The sequence below is a fragment of the Lampris incognitus genome, chromosome 12 (assembly GCF_029633865.1).
Source record: "Lampris incognitus isolate fLamInc1 chromosome 12, fLamInc1.hap2, whole genome shotgun sequence".
NCBI lineage: Eukaryota > Metazoa > Chordata > Actinopteri > Lampriformes > Lampridae > Lampris > Lampris incognitus.
The window spans coordinates 52,938,959-52,960,149 of NC_079222.1; the positions used below are offsets into that span (position 1 = coordinate 52,938,959).

A 21,191-nucleotide genomic window follows, 5' to 3' on the forward strand; every position below is an offset into this window, starting at 1 on the left:
TGGTCCAGATCCGGAAGGGGGACGCCCCAGGGTCATTATGAGTACCTGGTCATGCCGTTCGGCCTCACCAACGCCCCGGCGGTATTCCAGGCTCTCATGAATGACATTCTCTCTACCTCGATGACATCCTCATCTTCTCCAGGACCCTCGAGGAATATGTCCAGCATGTCCGCCACGTAGTCGAATGTCTCCTCCGGAACCGGCTCTTCGTCAAGGCAGAGAAGTGCCGGTTCCATTCCCCTTCCGTTGACTAACTGGGCTTCGTCGTTGAGAGGGGACAGACCCGGGCCGATCCCCGCAAGATCCAGGCTGTGTTGGACTGGCCCGATCCCACATCACGGTAGGAATTACAGAGCTTCCTCGGGTTTGCGAACTTCTATCGGAGGTTCATCCGGAACTACAGCCGCGTGGCAGAACCTCTCACCAGGCTGACCTCCCCCTACCAGCCGTTCATCTGGTCCCCGTCTGCCCGCTCTGCGTTCCAGTCCCTTAAGGAGAGGTTCACCAGCGCCCTGGTCCTGCCCCACCCCGACCCCAAGAGGCAGTTCATCGTAGAGATGGATGCTTCGGACACCGGGTTGGGGGCTGTCCTCTCCCAGCGGTCAGCATCTGACCAGAAGGTCCACCCATGCGCCTTCTTCTCTCGCCGGTTCCTCCCCACCAAGGAGAACTACGATGTCGGGAACCGGGAGTTGCTGGCAGTGGTGGCTGCTCTGGAGGAGTGGCGCCATTGGCTGGAGGGGGCGGAACAGCCGTTCACCATCTGGACGGATCATAAGAGCTTGACGTTCATCCGGGCAACCAAGCGCCTCAATGGTCGGCAGGCACGGTGGGCCAGCTTCCTCAGTCGGTTTGACTTCACGCTGACTTATCGCCCCGGGTCCCGCAACACGAAGGCAGACTCCCTGTCCCGACAACACCCGAGGAGGGAGCCGGCTACAGAGGAGCCGACTCCCATCCTTCCTGAGGCCAGGGTGGTTGGCGTGGTTACCTGGGGAATCGGGACCGTGGTCAGGCAGGCGTTGCGCTCCCATCCCGCCCTGAGCCACGTCCCTCCATGCCGCCTATTCGTCCCGGACGCAGTCCGGCCCCGGGTTCTCCAGTGGGGCCATGCCAGTCAGTTTGCTTGCCACCCGGGTGTCACCTTTCTGGCTCGGCGTTTCTGGTGGCCCACCATGAGGAATGACGTCAGGGACTTCGTAAGGGCCTGCTCCGTCTGTGCTCGCAGCAAGGCCTCCCACCAGGCACCCGCGGGTCTGCTGCAGCCCCTCCCAACTCCAAGCCGGCCCTGGTCCCATGTGGCATTGGATTTTGTCTCCGGACTGCCTCCCTCCCAGGGTAACACTGTGATCCTGACAGTGGTGGACTGCTTCAGCAAGGGAGTGCACCTGGTGGCCCTCCCCAGACTCCCATCGGCTTCTGGGACGGCGGACCTCCTGACGAGCCACGTGTTCCGTATCCACAGCCTTCCCCTGGACGTCGTCTCGGACCGAGGGCCCCAATTCATCTCCCAGGTATGGCGGGCCTTTTGTAAGGGGTTGGGTGCCTCTGTTAGTCTCTCCTCTGGCTATCACCCACAGACTAACGGACAGACAGAGAGGATGAACCAGAGCGTGGAGTCTGCCCTCCGGTGCGTGGCCGCCAAGAAGCCCAGCTCCTGGAGCCGGTTCCTCCCCTGGGTCGAGTATGCCATCAACTCCCTGGTCAGCTCTGCCACCGGCCTCTCACCTTTTGAGGTGTCCCTGGGCTACCAGCCACCTCTCTTTGCTGAGTAGGAGTCGGAAGTGGTGGTTCCCTCCGTGCAGGCCCATCTGAACCGGTGTCGTCACGTCTGGGAGGTGACCAGAGCTGCTCTGCTCCGGGCAGCTGAGCGCGCCAGTCGGGGAGCCAACCGACGCCGGTCCCCAGCGCCTACGTACCAACCAGGCGAAGAAGCTGAACCCCCGGTTTGTCGGGCCCTTTGAGATCAGGAAGGTTCTCAGCCCCGTGGCGGTGAGTCTTAAGCTTCCGGCTTCCTTGAAGACCCATCCCGTGTTTCATGTGTCTCGGGTTAAGCCTGTCTCCCACAGTCCTCTGATGCCTCCGGCCCCGGCTCCGCCTCCCCCTGAGAGCGTGGATGGGCACCCCCAGTGGAAGGTCCGCTGGCTGCTGGACGTCCGGCGCCGAGGACGGGGGTTCCAGTATTTGGTGGACTGGGAGGGCTACGGTCCGGAGGATCGTAGCTGGGTCTCCCGCCAGCTCATCCTGGACCCTGGGCTGCTCACTGAGTTCCATCATTCCCATACCGACAAGCCGGGCAAGTCGCCTGGTGGCTCCCGTGGAGGGGGGGTACTGTTATGGCTCGCTCACCCCGCGCCGTGGCCCGCCCACCCCGCGCTGGCAGCCAATCGGCTCGTCAGGGCCAGGCTTAGTCATCAGGGCTGGGCTTAAGTTTGGTGGCCTTCCACGCGCCCGTTGTCAGTTCGTGTTGTAACCTCCTCGTAGTAGCGGCTACTCTCCTCTCACGGTCCTTTTCTCTCCGAACTCACCCCAGCCCTTGGTTCATGTTTTTCCCTTGCAAAGTTTCCCCGTGGAAGTATCCTGCCGTGTTCCCGTTTGGATTACCCGCGAGTTTTTTCCCTTTGGACTTTCCGTTTTTCCTTGTCGCTCATTGCCTTCCGATGTTTGACTATTTGTACGCGTAAGGAATAAAGTACGCCAGTTTTCGGCTAACCCCATCTCTGTCTGGTGTCGTGCGCTTGGGGTCTTCCACAAACCCTAACACATAGGTTTGTTAGGTAAACAAAGGCCACACCTATAGCAGGTAAGTAAGATAGGTAAGTGTATAACTATGTTGTTTCCACAGGTAGGCTATAAAAGGTAAGAAAGGTAATAGGTGTATAACTATGTTGTTTCCACAGGTAGGCTATAAAAGGTAAGTAAGGTAATAGGTGTATAACCATGTGGTTTCCACAGGTAGGCTATAAAAGGTAAGTAAGGTAATAGGTGTATAACTATGTTGTTTCCACAGGTAGGCTATAAAAGGTAAGGTAATAGGTGTATAACTATGTTGTTTCCACTGGTAGGCTATAAAAGGTAAGAAAGGTAGGTAAGTGTATAACCATGTTGTTTCCACAGGTAGGATATAAAAGATAAGTAAGGTAGGTAGTAAGTGTATAACTATGTTGTTTTCACAGGTAGGCTATAAAAGGGTAAGTAAGGTAGGTAAGTACAATATATGACTATTTTTGTTTCCACAGGTATGTGAGGGAAGTATGCCAGGTAAAGTTTGTCAAAAGTAGTTTAATTTGTTAAGATGTACGTATATGAACAACTGTTTTCAAAATGTGTCCAGTCTTTCAGAACAATATTAAGACAATGTAATCTACCCTTCCTGAGACACCATGCCATCTGTGACTACAGTTCAACATCATCAACATCACTGTCATCCACATCTGAGTCCATCAGCTGTGCAACAGGCTGTTCCTCACTGCGTTGGTTGGAACAAGTTTGTAATTTACACAGGTTTGTGCACTTCAGGCCATTGTTGAGGCATGTGCACTCTGGTGGTTGGCACGACCTCACACACTTGCAGGACATCAGCTGCAAGACAGCATCTGGTGCTGGAGAACCACGCATCCACTGGATCTTAAGCTGCCCCTCATCGTCTGTGGTCCATCCATGGTCCTTGGGGCTTGGTACAGATGGCTGGGCTTGAAGAGACCGTTTCAAGATTGCAGCCTGATAGTTGGCAGGAAGAGAATGCATTAATAGGCAATCCTTGCATGGTGGAAGCTGACTAGACTCTACCTCCCCACGTTCGGTGCAGAAAAGTTGGTACCGAAGCACGTTGACATCTGTAGTGTGTGTGGAGGGTACATACATGCGACACGTGACTTCCTGCAGCTCCTTGAAGAGCTAATCAGACACATCCCAAGCACGGCCAAGTTCAAGGAAGGCTCCTTGGTATGTCCTGTCTGACTTCATCTGTTTGAGGGTGCTCACTTTCGCACGTCCTGCAAATGTGCTAACAGTGTCGCAGCCAGTGAATGCATGCATACCAGTCGAGGCAACAGCAACACTATCGACAAGTGATTGGCAGAGTTTGGTGATGTCCAGGAACCTTGTCCGGCTCTGTGTGCCACATTTTTTGGTATACTTGGCATGGGATGTCTTTACTCAAACCTAGAGTCAGCACCAGAACATCTGTGTCATCAGCTGTGATGATCACAGCCTTGTAGCCAGACTCTACTGCGTGACGAGCATGCAATAGGATGTGGGTGTCAGCCTCCTCCTAAGAGGATCTGAGCTGTGTGACTTCCTCCCACTTGTTCTTGCTGATTTTGAAGCAGACCTCTTCACAGGTAACATATAAGCTCTTGTCTTTTAGCTTTTGTCTGTGCATGGGTGCTTTCCATTCTTCAACCTAGACCTTGATTAGACTGGCTTTGTTGGCAGCACTGCAGAGTAGTTTTCTCCCCTGCTGGATGTTGTGGCCGGAAACAATACTCCTGAACTGGATCCCCAAGTCTGCACCTCTGTTTACCCTTTCTGCATCTTTGATTGACATGTCCTTGTAAACATCAAAGAACACATCAATGTGTTCACTCTTGGCACCTTCACGTAGGACCCTAGCTAGTGTTGATTCTGCCAGCTGTGCAAATGTCTTTCATCTTTTGCACCAAGCTCATTCCATCGATGATAGTTGTTGATGGTTCTGGAATGACTTCTGCTGGGGCAACACTCTTTTCCAACTCTCTGGCGAGAGCTGCCTTGTTAGTCTTAAGGAGAGATCCATCCCCATTAGCTAGGGCCCATGGCAGTGGTCCCAGGGGATGAGCTAACACATCGCTCATATGTAGCTCTCGGCTCTGGGCCACCAGAACCATGTGGCCAAACAGATTCCTATCTGCCTTAAGAACTACTTCCTTGGCTTGCCCTTTGCTGCGTGGTTTCTTTTGAATCTCTTAGAATGTTTTCAGCTTCTTTTTTTCATCTTGTCATGGAACTGTGTAATTGGTGGTGTTGTCTCAAGACGTTCATGTTTGAAGGCTTGATATGCTTCCTCTCCTATCTTTCGGGCCTCAAGCAGGTCATTGGCCACATCTGGCGGGGCAACAGTGGCACTTGACAAGCTGACAAACTCATATTGGTCTGGACTCAGCAGATTCACCCAGCAGTTTTCCAGGATATCAACAATGGACTGTACATTAGCCCCATCTCTTTTGATCCGGGGCAGTTGTAAGTCCGGGTGATTAAGCTGAGAATCGCCTCGACCCACCTTCTCCCTCAGTTGCCTCAGGTAGGCACGGCGGTACTCTGATGTTAAGTAGTACTTTGAGACAGCTCCAGGCTTGAGGCTGAAGCCTTTTGTTCCTCCAGGTGTTTGCGTGTCCTTGTTTACTGTCTCCTCGATGGTCTGATCAACAGGAATTTGCCCAAAAGGATTTTGGCTGCCAATTTGGACAGAGAAGCCTCCCTGCAGAAAGTGGGCATGCACTTCAGGGTGTTCCACAGGCAGTTGTGTCATCTTGGCATAGTAGTAAGACAGGTAGCGAGCGTAGTTGAGCTTGTCATAAGCAAAACACCAAGGGATCATCTCTCGGATGCATGCAAGATGTAACATCCAGTTGCCTTCTCTGGAAGCTCGAATCAGGCCCAACATAATCTCTGTCATATCAAGGTATGACATCCAAAAGGCTGAAGGACCATGCTGGGTCCGGAGGGAGTCTAGGTAGACCTGGAACAGTTCCATGGTCCGGTTGATTGAAACATTCTCAAGAAGTTGTTTGAGTGTTGCCTGACGGATGTCACAATGGAAGTTGTCGATGTTTCTCAGGGCTTCTTCAAGGTGGCAAACCTCTGTTGGATGTTGGTCTTTAAGCCACAGAAGAAAGCCTTTCCAGGCAAGCCACATCAGTGCTTCGTAAACAAGCTTGTGTAGCCTGACAGCTTTGTTGTACTTTCTGCTTTCCATCACACAAGCTACTGACCCCTCAGCAATGACGCCAGATTCCACACAGAGGTCCCTCAGCCATGCATCTTTAAAACGTTTCCCCAGAATGGGAAGAAGATTGCAAATGGTGTGGAACACACCCATCCTGTTAACAATGTTGTTGAACTTGTCATGTTTCCACACGATTTCTGCTGCTTTGGCATAGAGAGCTTGGTCAAACACACAGACGATTATCTTTAACTGCAGGGACTCCATGATGCCTATTGTCTGGTTTAATATTTCGTACACCGTAGACAACTCTGTAGCAGGAGCATTTATTGTTGGCAGGTAGCTCACAGTGTCCTTTATCACTGTGACACCATTGCGGACCTGGATGGTGAATCCAATCCAACTGCTCACTGTCTGAGCTTCTGGGGCAGACATTCGAGCAAGCACCCAGACAAGTTTTTTTTCCTTTGCAGTCTGGATCTGTGTGGTAGTGCCAGCATCTAGACTTGGGGTGATTGGTGGCGCCATTCTTTGTCCAGAATTATAGATGGGTAGCATCACTGCTTTGGGGCTGATACTTCTCTCCTTTGACTTGGTGACTGTAGGCATGATTCTTTGAGGTGCAGGTCCAATGACTTTTGCCTGAACAGCTATGCCATTGACTCGGTGGGAGGCTCCTGCTCCACTAATTGTCTCTTCTAGCCAGGCTATGTTGTCAAAGGCCAGGGTAGTAAAGACATTTCTGTAAATGTTTTCAGGTACTGGTACGCCATCCCTCGACAGTTCCATCTTCTGCAGACACAGTGCTGTGTCAATCTCTTCAACCTGAGAATAGGACACACTGTGTCCGAGGCGATTCAAGGTGTGTAAAAGTTCTGTGTTTCCTGTCAAGGACTTCACAGCAAATGAGAAGCAGTAGGTGTTTTGGTGGCTTGATTCTGCCACAGGTGACTGCAAAGATCAAGACACTGCCAAAGGAGGTGGTAAGTCTCTTGACCATTTCAGATGGACTTGTGTACTCACAGTTTCCAGTCAGTAGTGTTTGCAGGAATTGAGTGATTAATTCACGAATGATGAATTCATCTTCTTCTACATCAGGTGGCCACACTTTTTTGCCATCTTGTTTTTGTATCTAATTTCTTATCAGCAAAGCTGCTTTTGTTACAACATCCCTGGAGTTGACAGATCTGGGATAATGTAGTTAATTTCACTAGTAAGTAATTTCACTCCAAATGTTGAGTGAAATTACTTACAAAGGCAAGGCATCTGTCACAGCCGATGGTCCCATCAGTCATCATCAGTCACTACTAGACTCAAATGCTATGCAGAGAGATGGAATCTGACAAAACCTTCAAAGTGTTTGTGTTTTATTACACAGTGGAGACAGCTACTATATTACTATTATTAATAGTATAACCATTAATACTGTGTAATTACTGTCAATTACATATTTTATTTAGAAATTATATTGGTGAAAACAAAAACTACAACAAAATCTCCTACAGGTATGGTAAAATAAAATGTCCAATAATTATGAAAAGCTGCTCTAATGGAAAGTTTATAATATCGAAGGTCTATAAATGTCTATAAAATAGACTTTTAAAAATTACTTATATTGACCCCTTAAAAAAAAAGTATAGGTAGCCTAAGGCTTCACCCACTCAGTTGGTCGGGTCTGGCCTGCATGGAATAAGGACTCCGAGAGATTTTGGCCAAAGTCATCCCTCTTATTTTAGGCCTGAAATCACATCTAACAATGAAATAGTATGGGTATAGTATACATTTCCTGAATCCTTGGAGTTCTGTGAGTATTCCAGTTTTTGTCTTTTGTGTCTCTGATGTTCCCTGATACCACAGGGCTTAAATAAATTGTATAGTTTAGGCGAAAATTGTAGAAAAATGTGTGTTGATGGTTTTAAGAGCTCTAGTGACCTATATATTTGTCAGAGAGCTTCACCAGTGGGCTTGAATGAAAGCTTAGAAAGCACCTTTTAAAATGATATCAAACATAATATTATAAAACATTGAAACGTGTCTTGACCATGAGCCTAAACCAGACCATGCAACAGCGGCAAAACTGCAGTTTACTTTCAGGGGTGGTTAACTTCATGAGGTGATAACCACTAAAAAGCTACCAGTCTGAGAGGGCTATCATATCAAAACATAAACTAGGGATGTATAGATATAAAAAAATCACAACTAGAATTTGCCCACCCAGATGGTACCAGTATGTCATATTTTGGGTCTTGGCCCATGGACTACATGAGCTCATCTCTGCATTCACCAATAATCAGTTTATCTTGCTGGAACCTGAGGGAGGTGAACTCTAAAATGTTGCCAGTGTGAACTCTAAAATGTGTACAGTGTCCAGCATGTTGGCTAGGAAACACTGCTGGAACCTGAGGGAGGTGAACTGTAAAATGTTCCCAGGGTCCAGCATGTTGGCTAGGAAACACTGCTGGAACCTGAGGGAGGTGAACTGTAAAATGTTCCCAGGGTCCAGCATGTTGGCTAGGAAACACTGCTGGAACCTGAGGGAGGTGAACTGTAAAATGTTCCCAGGGTCCAGCATGTTGGCTAGGAAACACTGCTGGAACCTGAGGGAGGTGAACTGTAAAATGTTCCCAGGGTCCAGCATGTTGGCTAGGAAACACTGCTGGAACCTGAGGGAGGTGAACTGTAAAATGTTCAAAGGGTCCAGCATGTTGGCTAGGAAACACTGCTGGAACCTGAGGGAGGTGAACTGTAAAATGTTCCCAGGGTCCAGCATGTTGGCTAGGAAACACTGCTGGAACCTGAGGGAGGTGAACTGTAAAATGTTCCCAGGGTCCAGCATGTTGGCTAGGAAACACTGCTGGAACCTGAGGGAGGTGAACTGTAAAATGTTCCCAGGGTCCAGCATGTTGGCTAGGAAACACTGCTGGAACCTGAGGGAGGTGAACTGTAAAATGTTCCCAGGGTCCAGCATGTTGGCTAGGAAACACTGCTGGAACCTGAGGGAGGTGAACTGTAAAATGTTCCCAGGGTCCAGTATGTTGGCTAGGAAACACTGCTGGAACCTGAGGGAGGTGAACTGTAAAATGTTCCCAGGGTCCAGCATGTTGGCTATGAAACACTGAAAACACTCTGTGCAGATATGTTTTAGCTCACTGTCATCACTGTAGACACTTGAATGTGAATGGCAGGTAACAGCCTCCATATTTTCAAGAGTCTCTTGCCTCCATGCAGACTATCTGATGTTGGGAAACTTCTCTAGTTTCACAAAGGCAATGCCATTCGCATAATATATCTTCTTTAGTTGTTCTGTTCTTTTTGTGCCCCATCTCTGTAACTAAAAGCTCAGCAACTTGACAGCGGAGCAATTAAATGTCTCACAGTATGGTACCGTGCGATCAGCTGACTTTGTGCAGTTCTCGAGGGTGTGGGCAGTACACAGAATATGCACAAGGGAATCCCTGATCGCCACCATCTGACACGATTTGGGACTGACCCCACTGTAAACTCCAGCATTGACTGCTGCTCCGTCTGCACACACCGAGTCCAACTTCGCTCGGTTCACACCCAAATTAATTAATGCAAGGAAATCTGAGGTGAACTCTCTGTAGACATGGGTGTACGCACATGTGCACCCACGTCTACCCTGAAACCACAGAACCCCACAGAACACATCCCAGTTAAAGCCCTGCTGCTTGATCCCTTTGGATTTGTACTGCGATGCTGTATAACAAGGTCATATACCAGTTGTGCGAGACCAAATTATGCAGTTACTGATCACGTCACTCATATCCCTGTCTCCACTTCTGCTAACTCCTGCACCGTGTCACGTTCATGATGACATCACTCATATCCCTGTCTCCACTTCTGCTAACTCCTGCACCGTGTCACGTTCATGATGACGTCACTCATATCTCTGTCTCCACTTCTGCTAACTCCTGCACCGCGTCACGTTCATGATGATGTCACTCATATCTCTGTCTCCAGTTCTGCTAACTCCTGCACCGCGTCACGTTCATGATGATGTCACTCATATCCCTGTCTCCACTTCTGCTAACTCCTGCACCACGTCACGTTCATGATGATGTCACTCATATCTCTGTCTCCACTTCTGCTAACTCCTGCACCGCGTCACGTTCATGATGATGTCACTCATATCTCTGTCTCCACTTCTGCTAACTCCTGCACCGCGTCACGTTCATGATGACGTCACTCATATCCCTGTCTCCACTTCTGCTAACTCCTGCACAGCGTCACGTTCATGATGACGTCACTCATATCCCTGTCTCCACTTCTGCTAACTCCTGCACAGCGTCACGTTCATGATGACGTCACTCATATCCCTGTCTCCACTTCTGCTAACTCCTGCACCGCGTCACGTTCATGATGACATCACTCATATCCCTGTCTCCACTTCTGCTAACTCCTGCACCGCGTCACGTTCATGATTATGTCACTCATATCTCTGTCTCCACTTCTGCTAACTCCTGCACCGCGTCACGTTCATGATTATGTCACTCATATCCCTGTCTCCACTTCTGCTAACTCCTGCACCGCGTCACGTTCATGATTATGTCACTCATATCTCTGTCTCCACTTCTGCTAACTCCTGCACCGCGTCACGTTCATGATGACATCACTCATATCTCTGTCTCCAGTTCTGCTAACTCCTGCACCACGTCACGTTCATGATGACATCACTCATATCTCTGTCTCCACTTCTGCTAACTCCTGCACCACGTCACGTTCATGATGACGTCACTCATATCTCTGTCTCCACTTCTGCTAACTCCTGCACCGCGTCACGTTCATGATGACGTCACTCATATCGCTGTCTCCACTTCTGCTAACTCCTGCACCGCGTCACGTTCATGATGACGTCACTCATATCCCTGTCTCCAGTTCTGCTAACTCCTGCACCGCGTCACGTTCATGATGACGTCACTCATATCTCTGTCTCCACTTCTGCTAACTCCTGCACCGCGTCACGTTCATGATGACGTCACTCATATCCCTGTCTCCACTTCTGCTAACTCCTGCACCGCGTCACGTTCATGATGATGTCACTCATATCTCTGTCTCCACTTCTGCTAACTCCTGCACCGCGTCACGTTCATGATGACGTCACTCATATCCCTGTCTCCACTTCTGCTAACTCCTGCACCGCGTCACGTTCATGATGACGTCACTCATATCTCTGTCTCCACTTCTGCTAACTCCTGCACCGCGTCACGTTCATGACGATGTCACTCATATCTCTGTCTCCACCACTGCTAACTCCTGCACTGCGTCACGTTCATGATGACGTCACTCATATCCCTGTCTCCACTTCTGCTAACTCCTGCACCGTGTCACGTTCATGATGATGTCACTCATATCTCTGTCTCCACTTCTGCTAACTCCTGCACAGCGTCACGTTCATGATGACGTCACTCATATCCCTGTCTCCACTTCTGCTAACTCCTGCACCGCGTCACGTTCATGATGACATCACTCATATCCCTGTCTCCACTTCTGCTAACTCCTGCACCGCGTCACGTTCATGATGATGTCACTCATATCTCTGTCTCCACTTCTGCTAACTCCTGCACCGCGTCACGTTCATGATGACGTCACTCATATCTCTGTCTCCACTTCTGCTAACTCCTGCACCGCGTCACGTTCATGATGACGTCACTCATATCCCTGTCTCCACTTCTGCTAACTCCTGCACCGCGTCACGTTCATGATGACATCACTCATATCTCTGTCTCCACTTCTGCTAACTCCTGCACCGCGTCACGTTCATGATGACGTCACTCATATCCCTGTCTCCACTTCTGCTAACTCCTGCACCGCGTCACGTTCATGATGATGTCACTCATATCCCTGTCTCCACTTCTGCTAACTCCTGCACCGCGTCACGTTCATGATGACGTCACTCATATCCCTGTCTCCACTTCTGCTAACTCCTGCACAGCGTCACGTTCATGATGATGTCACTCATATCTCTGTCTCCACTTCTGCTAACTCCTGCACCGTGTCACGTTCATGATGATGTCACTCATATCCCTGTCTCCACTTCTGCTAACTCCTGCACCGCGTCACGTTCATGATGATGTCACTCATATCTCTGTCTCCACTTCTGCTAACTCCTGCACCGCGTCACGTTCATGATGACGTCACTCATATCTCTGTCTCCACTTCTGCTAACTCCTGCACCGCGTCACGTTCATGATGATGTCACTCATATCTCTGTCTCCACCACTGCTAACTCCTGCACCGTGTCACGTTCATGATGACGTCACTCATATCCCTGTCTCCACTTCTGCTAACTCCTGCACCGTGTCACGTTCATGATGACGTCACTCATATCCCTGTCTCCACTTCTGCTAACTCCTGCACCGCGTCACGTTCATGATGACGTCACTCATATCCCTGTCTCCACTTCTGCTAACTCCTGCACCGCGTCACGTTCATGATGACGTCACTCATATCTCTGTCTCCACTTCTGCTAACTCCTGCACCGGGTCACGTTCATGATGACGTCACTCATATCTCTGTCTCCACTTCTGCTAACTCCTGCACCGCGTCACGTTCATGATGACGTCACTCATATCCCTGTCTCCACTTCTGCTAACTCCTGCACCGCGTCACGTTCATGATGACGTCACTCATATCCCTGTCTCCACTTCTGCTAACTCCTGCACCGCGTCACGTTCATGATGACGTCACTCATATCTCTGTCTCCACTTCTGCTAACTCCTGCACCGCGTCACGTTCATGATGACGTCACTCATATCCCTGTCTCCACTTCTGCTAACTCCTGCACAGCGTCACGTTCATGATGACGTCACTCATATCCCTGTCTCCACTTCTGCTAACTCCTGCACCGCGTCACGTTCATGATGACGTCACTCATATCCCTGTCTCCACTTCTGCTAACTCCTGCACCGCGTCACGTTCATGATGATGTCACTAATATCTCTGTCTCCACTTCTGCTAACTCCTGCACCGCGTCACGTTCATGATGACGTCACTCATATCCCTGTCTCCACTTCTGCTAACTCCTGCACCGCGTCACGTTCATGTGCATTTGTCATGTCATTCAGTGATGAGGTGTGTTTGTGTTTGGATTCATTGAGCCTGCGGTTTTGTGTGTAGCTTCAATGACAGTCGGATGCTGCCCATACACACTTTATTGTGCCCCACCAGGCTTTCGGCACTGCTGGCTAAATACTGACGAAACAAACGAACTACAACTGTTTATCTTTAGCACATTTAGTCTGGAATTAATCAATAGAAAGCCCCATTAATAAACATTTACTGATGAATAGCTGTTAAATCTTTAAATTCCAAAGTTACTACATAAATTGAGTCACCAATGTGTCTTTGTGTTCTTACGGCTGCTTGTGATGATAGAAGAGGACAGCACATAGTATGTGCCATGTGGATCTAATGAGACATGGCGGCTCAAAATGAGCTGCACTCACAGGGAGGCACCACGGCAATGACAGGGTAGAAAAGTCACATTTTTAATGTAGTATCTTGTGGTACTTGTGCCAAACGATGGTGCTCTTGAACTGATAAACCCATGTGAAGGTAAAAAGTTTCTTATTGCTACTGTGAACTCTGATGAACTTTTGACAGCTTTATTTATATATAGATATAAACACTTCTTCTTCTTCCATCCATCCATCCATCCATCCATTATCCAAGCCGCTTATCCTGCTCTCAGAGTCGTGGGGATGCTGGAGCCTATCCCAGCAGCCATTGGGTGGCAGGAGGGGAGACACCCTGGACAGGCCAACAGGCCATCACAGGGCCCACACACACACACACACACACACACACACACACACACACACACACACACACACACCTAGGGAAAATTTAGTATGGCCGAGTCACCTGACCTACATGTCTTTGGACTGAGGGAGGAAACCAGAGCCCCCGGGGGAACCCACGTAGACACGGGGAGAACACGCAATCTCCACACAGAGGACGACCTGGAATGACCCCCCCAGGTTGGACTACCCCGGGGCTCGAACCCAGGACCTCCTTGCTGTGAGGCGACCGCGCTAAGCACTGCACCACTGTGCTGCAACCGTGACGGTTGATCCGGTGGCGGTGAGCTTTCAACTGACTGCTACAGTGAGTAACAGAACCTTCTTCTTTGTAAAAAGAATTACATCCCGGCGGTACAACCAGGTGGATCAGCAACAGAACCAGGCATTTTATTTCTGGATTAAAAAAGAAAAGAAGCTCACCTTCAGTGCTTTGAGACTGTTTAAGAAACCTCTGATTCATTTCCTCCTTTTCACTTTTCAGCAAAGCGTTTTCTATCTCCAGCTCTTCCACTTTCTGAAAGACATAATAAAAAGAATGTGAGAGTATTACAATGAGCAACAGACTTGGTCCCACTACGATGTCCTGGGAAGCTTCTGGTTGGCAGCACACTGCCTACACAGTTCATATTTATGATGGAAGGGTGAATCAGTTCATCTGGACACAGCCTTTACTGAGACAAACATTTCATCATCATCTAATGCCCCTTTTCCACTGCACGCTACCGGCTCAGTTCGACTGGACTTCCCACTGCACGCTACCGGCTCAGTTCGACTGGACTTCCCACTGCACGCTACCTGCTCAGTTCGACTGGACTTCCCACTGCACGCTACCGGCTCAGTTCGACTGGACTTCCCACTGCACGCTACCGCCTCAGTTCGACTGGACTTCCCACTGCATGCTACCGGCTCAGCTCGACTGGACTTCCCACTGCACGCTACCGGCTCAGTTCGACTGGACTTCCCACTGCACGCTACCTGCTCAGCTCAACTCGACTTCCCACTGCACGCTACCGGCTCAGCTCGATTGGACTTCTCACTGCACGCTACCTGCTCAGTTCGACTGGACTTCCCACTGCACGCTACCTGCTCAGTTCGACTGGACTTCGCACTGCACGCTACCGGCTCAGTTCGACTGGACTTCCCACTGCACGCTACCGGCTCAGTTCGACTGGACTTCCCACTGCACGCTACCGGCTCAGCTCGACTGGACTTCCCACTGCACGCTACCTGCTCAGCTCGACTGGACTTCCCACTGCACGCTACCGGCTCAGCTCAACTCGACTTCCCACTGCACGCTACCGGCTCAGCTCAACTCGACTTCCCACTGCACGCTACCGGCTCAGCTCAACTCGACTTCCCACTGCACGCTACCGGCTCAGCTCAACTAGACTTCCCACTGCACGCTACCTGCTCAGCTCAACTCGACTTCCCACTGCACGCTACCTGCTCAGTTCGACTGGACTTCCCACTGCACGCTACCTGCTCAGTTCGACTGGACTTCCCACTGCACGCTACCGGCTCAGTTCGACTGGACTTCCCACTGCACGCTACCTGCTCAGCTCAACTCGACTTCCCACTGCACGCTACCTGCTCAGTTCGACTGGACTTCCCACTGCACGCTACCTGCTCAGTTCGACTGGACTTCCCACTGCACGCTACCGGCTCAGTTCGACTGGACTTCCCACTGCACGCTACCGGCTCAGTTCGACTGGACTTCCCACTGCACGCTACCGGCTCAGCTCAACTCGACTTCCCACTGCACGCTACCGGCTCAGCTCAACTCGACTTCCCACTGCACGCTACCGGCTCAGTTCGACTGGACTTCCCACTGCACGCTACCGGCTCAGTTCGACTGGACTTCCCACTGCACGCTACCTGCTCAGTTCGACTGGACTTCCCACTGCATGCTACCGGCTCAGTTCGACTGGACTTCCCACTGCACGCTACCGGCTCAGTTCAACTGGACTTCCCACTGCACGCTACCGGCTCAGCTCGACTGGACTTCCCACTGCACGCTACCTGCTCAGTTCGACTGGACTTCCCACTGCACGCTACCGGCTCAGCTCAACTCGACTTCCCACTGCACGCTACCGGCTCAGTTCGACTGGACTTCCCACTGCACGCTACCTGCTCAGTTCGACTGGACTTCCCACTGCACGCTACCTGCTCAGTTCGACTGGACTTCCCACTGCACGCTACCTGCTCAGTTCGACTGGACTTCCCACTGCACGCAACCGGCTCAGTTCGACTGGACTTCCCACTGCACGCTACCTGCTCAGTTCGACTAGACTTCCCCCTTGCACGCTACCGGCTCAGTTCGACTGGACTTCCCACTGCACGCTACCGGCTCAGTTCGACTGGACTTCCCACTGCACGCTACCGGCTCAGTTCGACTGGACTTCCCACTGCACGCTACCTGCTCAGTTCGACTGGACTTCCCACTGCACGCTACCGGCTCAGCTCGACTGGACTTCCCACTGCACGCTACCGGCTCAGTTCGACTGGACTTCCCACTGCACGCTACCGGCTCAGCTCGACTGGACTTCCCACTGCACGCTACCGGCTCAGTTCGACTGGACTTTCGTTTTCCATTACTGGGAAGTACCAGCATTTTGGTAACTGTTACCACTTTTCTGGTACCACCTTTGTCGAGGTTCTAAAAAAAACTGGAACAGGTACCTAAATCACTGCAGACCAGCTACACTGATGGGTAGTGTTATGGTGATGGAAACAACACTGTGAGTTGACCCAAGTCGAGTCGAGTTGAGCCGGTACCACGTAGTGGAGAAGGGGCATAAGTGACCTCTTCAGTCTCACCTGACTGCAGATATCCCCACCCTTATAAACAATACAGTCACTGCAGGTGTCCCCACCCTTATAAACAATACAGTGAATGCAGATATCCCCACCCTTATTAACAATATAGTGACTGCAGGTGTCCCCACCCTTATAAACAATACAGTGACTGCAGCTATCTACACCCTTATAAACAATACAGTGACTGCAGGTGTCCCCACCCTTATAAACAATACAGTGGCTGCAGGTGTCCCCACCCTTATAAACAATATAGTGACTGCAGGTGTCCCCACCCTTATAAACAATACAGTGACTGCAGGTGTCCCATCCCTTATAAACAATACAGTGACTGCAGGTGTCCCCACCCTTATAAACAATACAGTGACTGCAGGTGTCCCCACCCTTATAAACAATACAGTGACTGCAGCTATCTACACCCTTATAAACAATACAGTGACTGCAGGTGTCCCCACCCTTATAAACAATACAGTGACTGCAGCTATCTACACCCTTATAAACAATACAGTGACTGCAGGTGTCCCCACCCTTATAAACAATACAGTGACTGCAGCTATCTACACCCTTATAAACAATACAGTGACTGCAGGTACCCCCACCCTTATAAACAATACAGTGGCATAACGACTGAAACCAACAACCAGTTTCATATGCAGATATGGGTGTGTCCATTATCTTGAGTTACAAAGGTCATGTGTACTATTCACAGAGGATTGTGGAATGTTTGCAATCACAGCATCGTAAGGGCCCTGACACACCAGGCCGACGGCGTTGGACAATGCCGGGCCATCGGTGAGCATCTCTGACCCTAGTTTTTGCGGTGTGTCCTGCACCATCGGCACTTGTCGAACCCCTATTGGCAGGTTTTCGGCCGATTCAGCATGTTGAATGGGCGGAGCCCGTCAGTGAGAGAGATCAATTTGATTGGCTGTTCAGCTCAGAGAATCAGTGCAGAACGTATATGCTAGTTGGCCGTCGGCTGTAGTCTTTGAAGTGTGTTCAAGTGCTACTTTTTGGCCCAGACAGCAGGAGAAGTGAGGCGACACAACAGTCAGCCTTCGTCGCCATTGGTCGGTTTGGTGTCTGGGTCATAAGATGGTGACCGATGTACTCTTAGCCCCCCCCCCCCCCGGTTGAGGGATGGTCATTCCCTCTTCACATAGATGGGCTCTTTGCCTCCCCATTCAAACAAGCGTTCCTCCCTATCAAGGATGGTCACATCTTAGATGATGTAGCCCAGCGATGGCTAACCATGTGCCATGGCGAACCATGTGTATGCAGGTTTTCATTCCAGCCGGACTCCACACCAGCTGATTTCACTGATATATTCTTCCTCTTTGGTTGCAGGGTTGCTAATCAGTGAAATTAGCTGGTGTGGAGTCTGGCTGGAATGAAAACCTGCATACACATGGCTCTCCATGGCACATGGTTAGCCACCCCTGGTGTAGACTGTGGAGTCCTGGTCTGATGTGGTAGCTCTCCTGTGTTTTTTGTTTTTTTTTAAACACAATTTTCCCTCTTTTTCTCCCCAATTGTACTTGGCCAATTACCCCACTCTTCCGAGCCATCCCGGTCTCTGCTCCACCCTCTTTGTTGATCTGGGGAGGGCTGCAGACTACCACATGCCTCCTCCCATACATGTTGAGTCACCTGCCAGGCTGCTGCAACCTGTGGGCTCAAGGACCATGGCCCCTGCTTGGAGCTGCGCCCGAGGAGGAACGACGAGGGCGGTCTGAAAGGATGCGGAAGCAGGGCAGGCAAAGCTAACTGCTGGCCCATGCAGACCGGAAGTTCCCACAGCCATCCTGGCTGGCGTTTGTTCTCCTGGACAGTGATTTGTTTTTGTTTAGTTTGGCTATGTGTGTTGTTATAGTTCTTGTAGTGTTTGGATGTGTTTGTGTTGCCCTGCTGTAGGTTGGGGGGAACCATGTGTCATTCCATCTCATGTGTGCAAGTGCATGAAATGAAATGACAGATAAAGTGCTCCTGACTCTGTTTATGATCCATTAACTTGAATCAAACAAATAAAAACAGCCAATATCAGACCAACAAGCAATATGAGACAAATGCCCGTGGCACGGAGCTAAGATAGCTCCGTACATCACCGTTACCCAGCACAAATGACTACACTTTCCGCCACTTTCAACTACACAGCATCTCTTCTGTCTGCTTGTACCTCAGCAGAACCGCTCGGACAACTGCAGATTGTAGTGAAACAAGTGAACATTGTTGGGGAACAGCAAGCACATTTGGAAGGGAAGGATTTGCCCAGCATACCTTTCCCTGAAATCAGACTGGTTGCCACTAGGTGAGTTTTTTGTGTGGTGAGGTCAAAGTTCACTGACTTAAACTTTGTCTTGCCAGCTCACCACACCATTGGGCATCCCACCATATTCTGTGCAGCGGTTATCCGCCTCTCATTCACAATAAAAGGAGGCAGCTGTTCATAGCCTCCGGTGTGACTTCACTGGGGACTTGTGTTGCGCTTGCAGACTGTTTCTAATTCAACGAGCAGATGCTGCCAGAAATGACCTCTGACTACACTATCCACTCGAAGGGAAATCATTTCATTGAGCACAAGTCCAACAGCAAGTGTTTCGAGTAATACAAGTGCACTGTTCCCCCTGTAGCTCACCTGTTCGAGTCCTCGCTTCTCACTGCTGTGCTCCTCTTCCTGTGTCTTGCGTTGGGCGTGCGCTTGTTGCAGCTCCACCCTCAGCTTCTCCAGCTCGTTCTGTAGAGAAGACAGCTCACCGCCGTCCCCTTGGCGAGTACGAGCCTCCGCCAGCTGTTTCTGCAGCTTGCTCACCTCGGTGCCCAGGCTGGTGTTGGCCACCACCAGCTGCTCATTCTGGGCTTTGTACTCCTTGGACTGCAGAAAGAGTGATAAAGACGTCTGATACAGCCTTTTAACAAAAGCCAAGCATGATATTAAAAAACACATCACCATGAATTCATCCATTTCTAGGGTTGTGTACTGGGTTGAATCTGGTGATACGATACGCATCACGATACAGGGTTACGATTCAATACATCACCATAAAGTGAGATACTGTAAGAAAGGCGGCAAATTGCGGTTTCATAGGCCTGTGTTCTTTGTGCGTATGCTGCTTCCTGTCTCAGTTTATGTTGTTGGGTTGGAGTGGAAGAGTCAGATGGCTGAAGATAGACTACAACATGGTTATCTAGTGGTCGTGGGGTTACACCCAACACAAAATGTTTGTCACGAACCTTTACATGTAAACAACTAAAAGTCAATATAGTGGTTTTGAGAAGCGACACAGTATCACAAAAGATAATATCGCCATACTCGAGTGTATTGACATTTTCTTACACCCCTATCCATTTCCAAGTCACCCTGACAACTTCATGTTCATCATTGAAATTATTAGGTTCTTACAAATATTTAAAGAAACAATAATGATCATTGTCATTTTCATCATTATTGTAACTGTTAGCGGTAGTAGTGGTAAAAGCAGTGAAACTATAAATTAATCAGAAACCATGTGGTCTGCATTATACAGACTTGTCTTAAAGGCCTGCTGTGGTCTCGTGTACCTGATCATCCATCTTCCTCTGCAGCTGGACAATCTTGTTCTCCATGCCCGTGTTGAGCTTCTTGAGATGTTCAGCAGACCTGGCCTCTATCTTCAGCTGTTTCAGCTGACGCTTTGCACGCATGCATCGGTAAGCACACTGGATGGTCACGGCAGCATTACGTGCCCGTTTAAACTTCTTCCTCTGCAGCCAGCTACGCACAGCTTTCTGGATGATCATAGCCTTGTGGTGCAGCAGGAACTGAGAAGAAGAGCAGCATGGACACAGACGTCACACAGTGTGAAACAAGACATCTACAGCACATGATTTGTGCCTTACAGGACTTCAATATTAGTGAGGCAGAGTGAGGAAGAGTGGCTGAAGTAGAGTTCAACAATGTCCAGCACATCACATTCCATGTAAATTGGATGCAGCGTGTCTCCAATTCTGTCCTCATGTATGCAGCACAAACAGAAGGAGAGGTTTGCTGCAGGGTGCACAGAGAGCAGCTTATTGCATCACTGAACCAGCGGTATCTGGGTTATGTATGTAGGTTAATATAAAGGATGATGACTACAGTAATGATAAAAACACCAGGGTGGTAAACACAAGGACTCTAGAGAGCAAAAAATATATCACTGAAACCCCGACGGCTCAGAAGATAAACACAAGTAGGAGACTCGGTGTGCTTCCAGGGCCTAGGGCAGTGTTTCTCAACCCAGTCCTCAAGGAACCCCTATCCTGCAGATTTTCATTGTAACCCTGCATAGGTAGCCCCACTTGTACTTACTCAACCAATCATCTCGCAGCACTTAATTATGCAAGGTGTGCAACATCTGACAAAATTCATTGCTGATTGGTTGAATAACTACAAACAGGTACCTATTCAGGGTTGCAAAGAAAATATGCAGGATAGGGGGTCCTTGAGGACTGGGTTGAGAAACACTGGCCTAGGGTCAGTGGTTGGTTTTAGTGAAGCCCCTCCTTGTGGACGTTAATGTATCTATCAGGTGTGTTTGGTGTGTCTCAGAATGCCTATGTCAGAGGGGATTGTTGGCTTAGGGCCCAGTCACACAAACCGACTAGTGGCGACG

General features: G+C 49.8%; 1 protein-coding gene across 1 annotated transcript in view; it reads right to left on the reverse strand.

Moving 5' to 3' along the window:
* Window positions 1–21,191, reverse strand: part of myo5b (myosin VB) — a gene marked incomplete at its 5' end in the record, with an annotated part of 150,240 nt that overhangs the window by 36,805 nt on the left and 92,244 nt on the right. Inside the window, 3 exons of the mRNA XM_056290258.1 lie at window positions 14,167–14,260; window positions 19,196–19,432; window positions 20,119–20,358. Of these exons, the coding sequence (XP_056146233.1) occupies window positions 14,167–14,260; window positions 19,196–19,432; window positions 20,119–20,358 (571 nt within the window). The remainder of the gene's footprint in view (window positions 1–14,166; window positions 14,261–19,195; window positions 19,433–20,118; window positions 20,359–21,191) is intronic.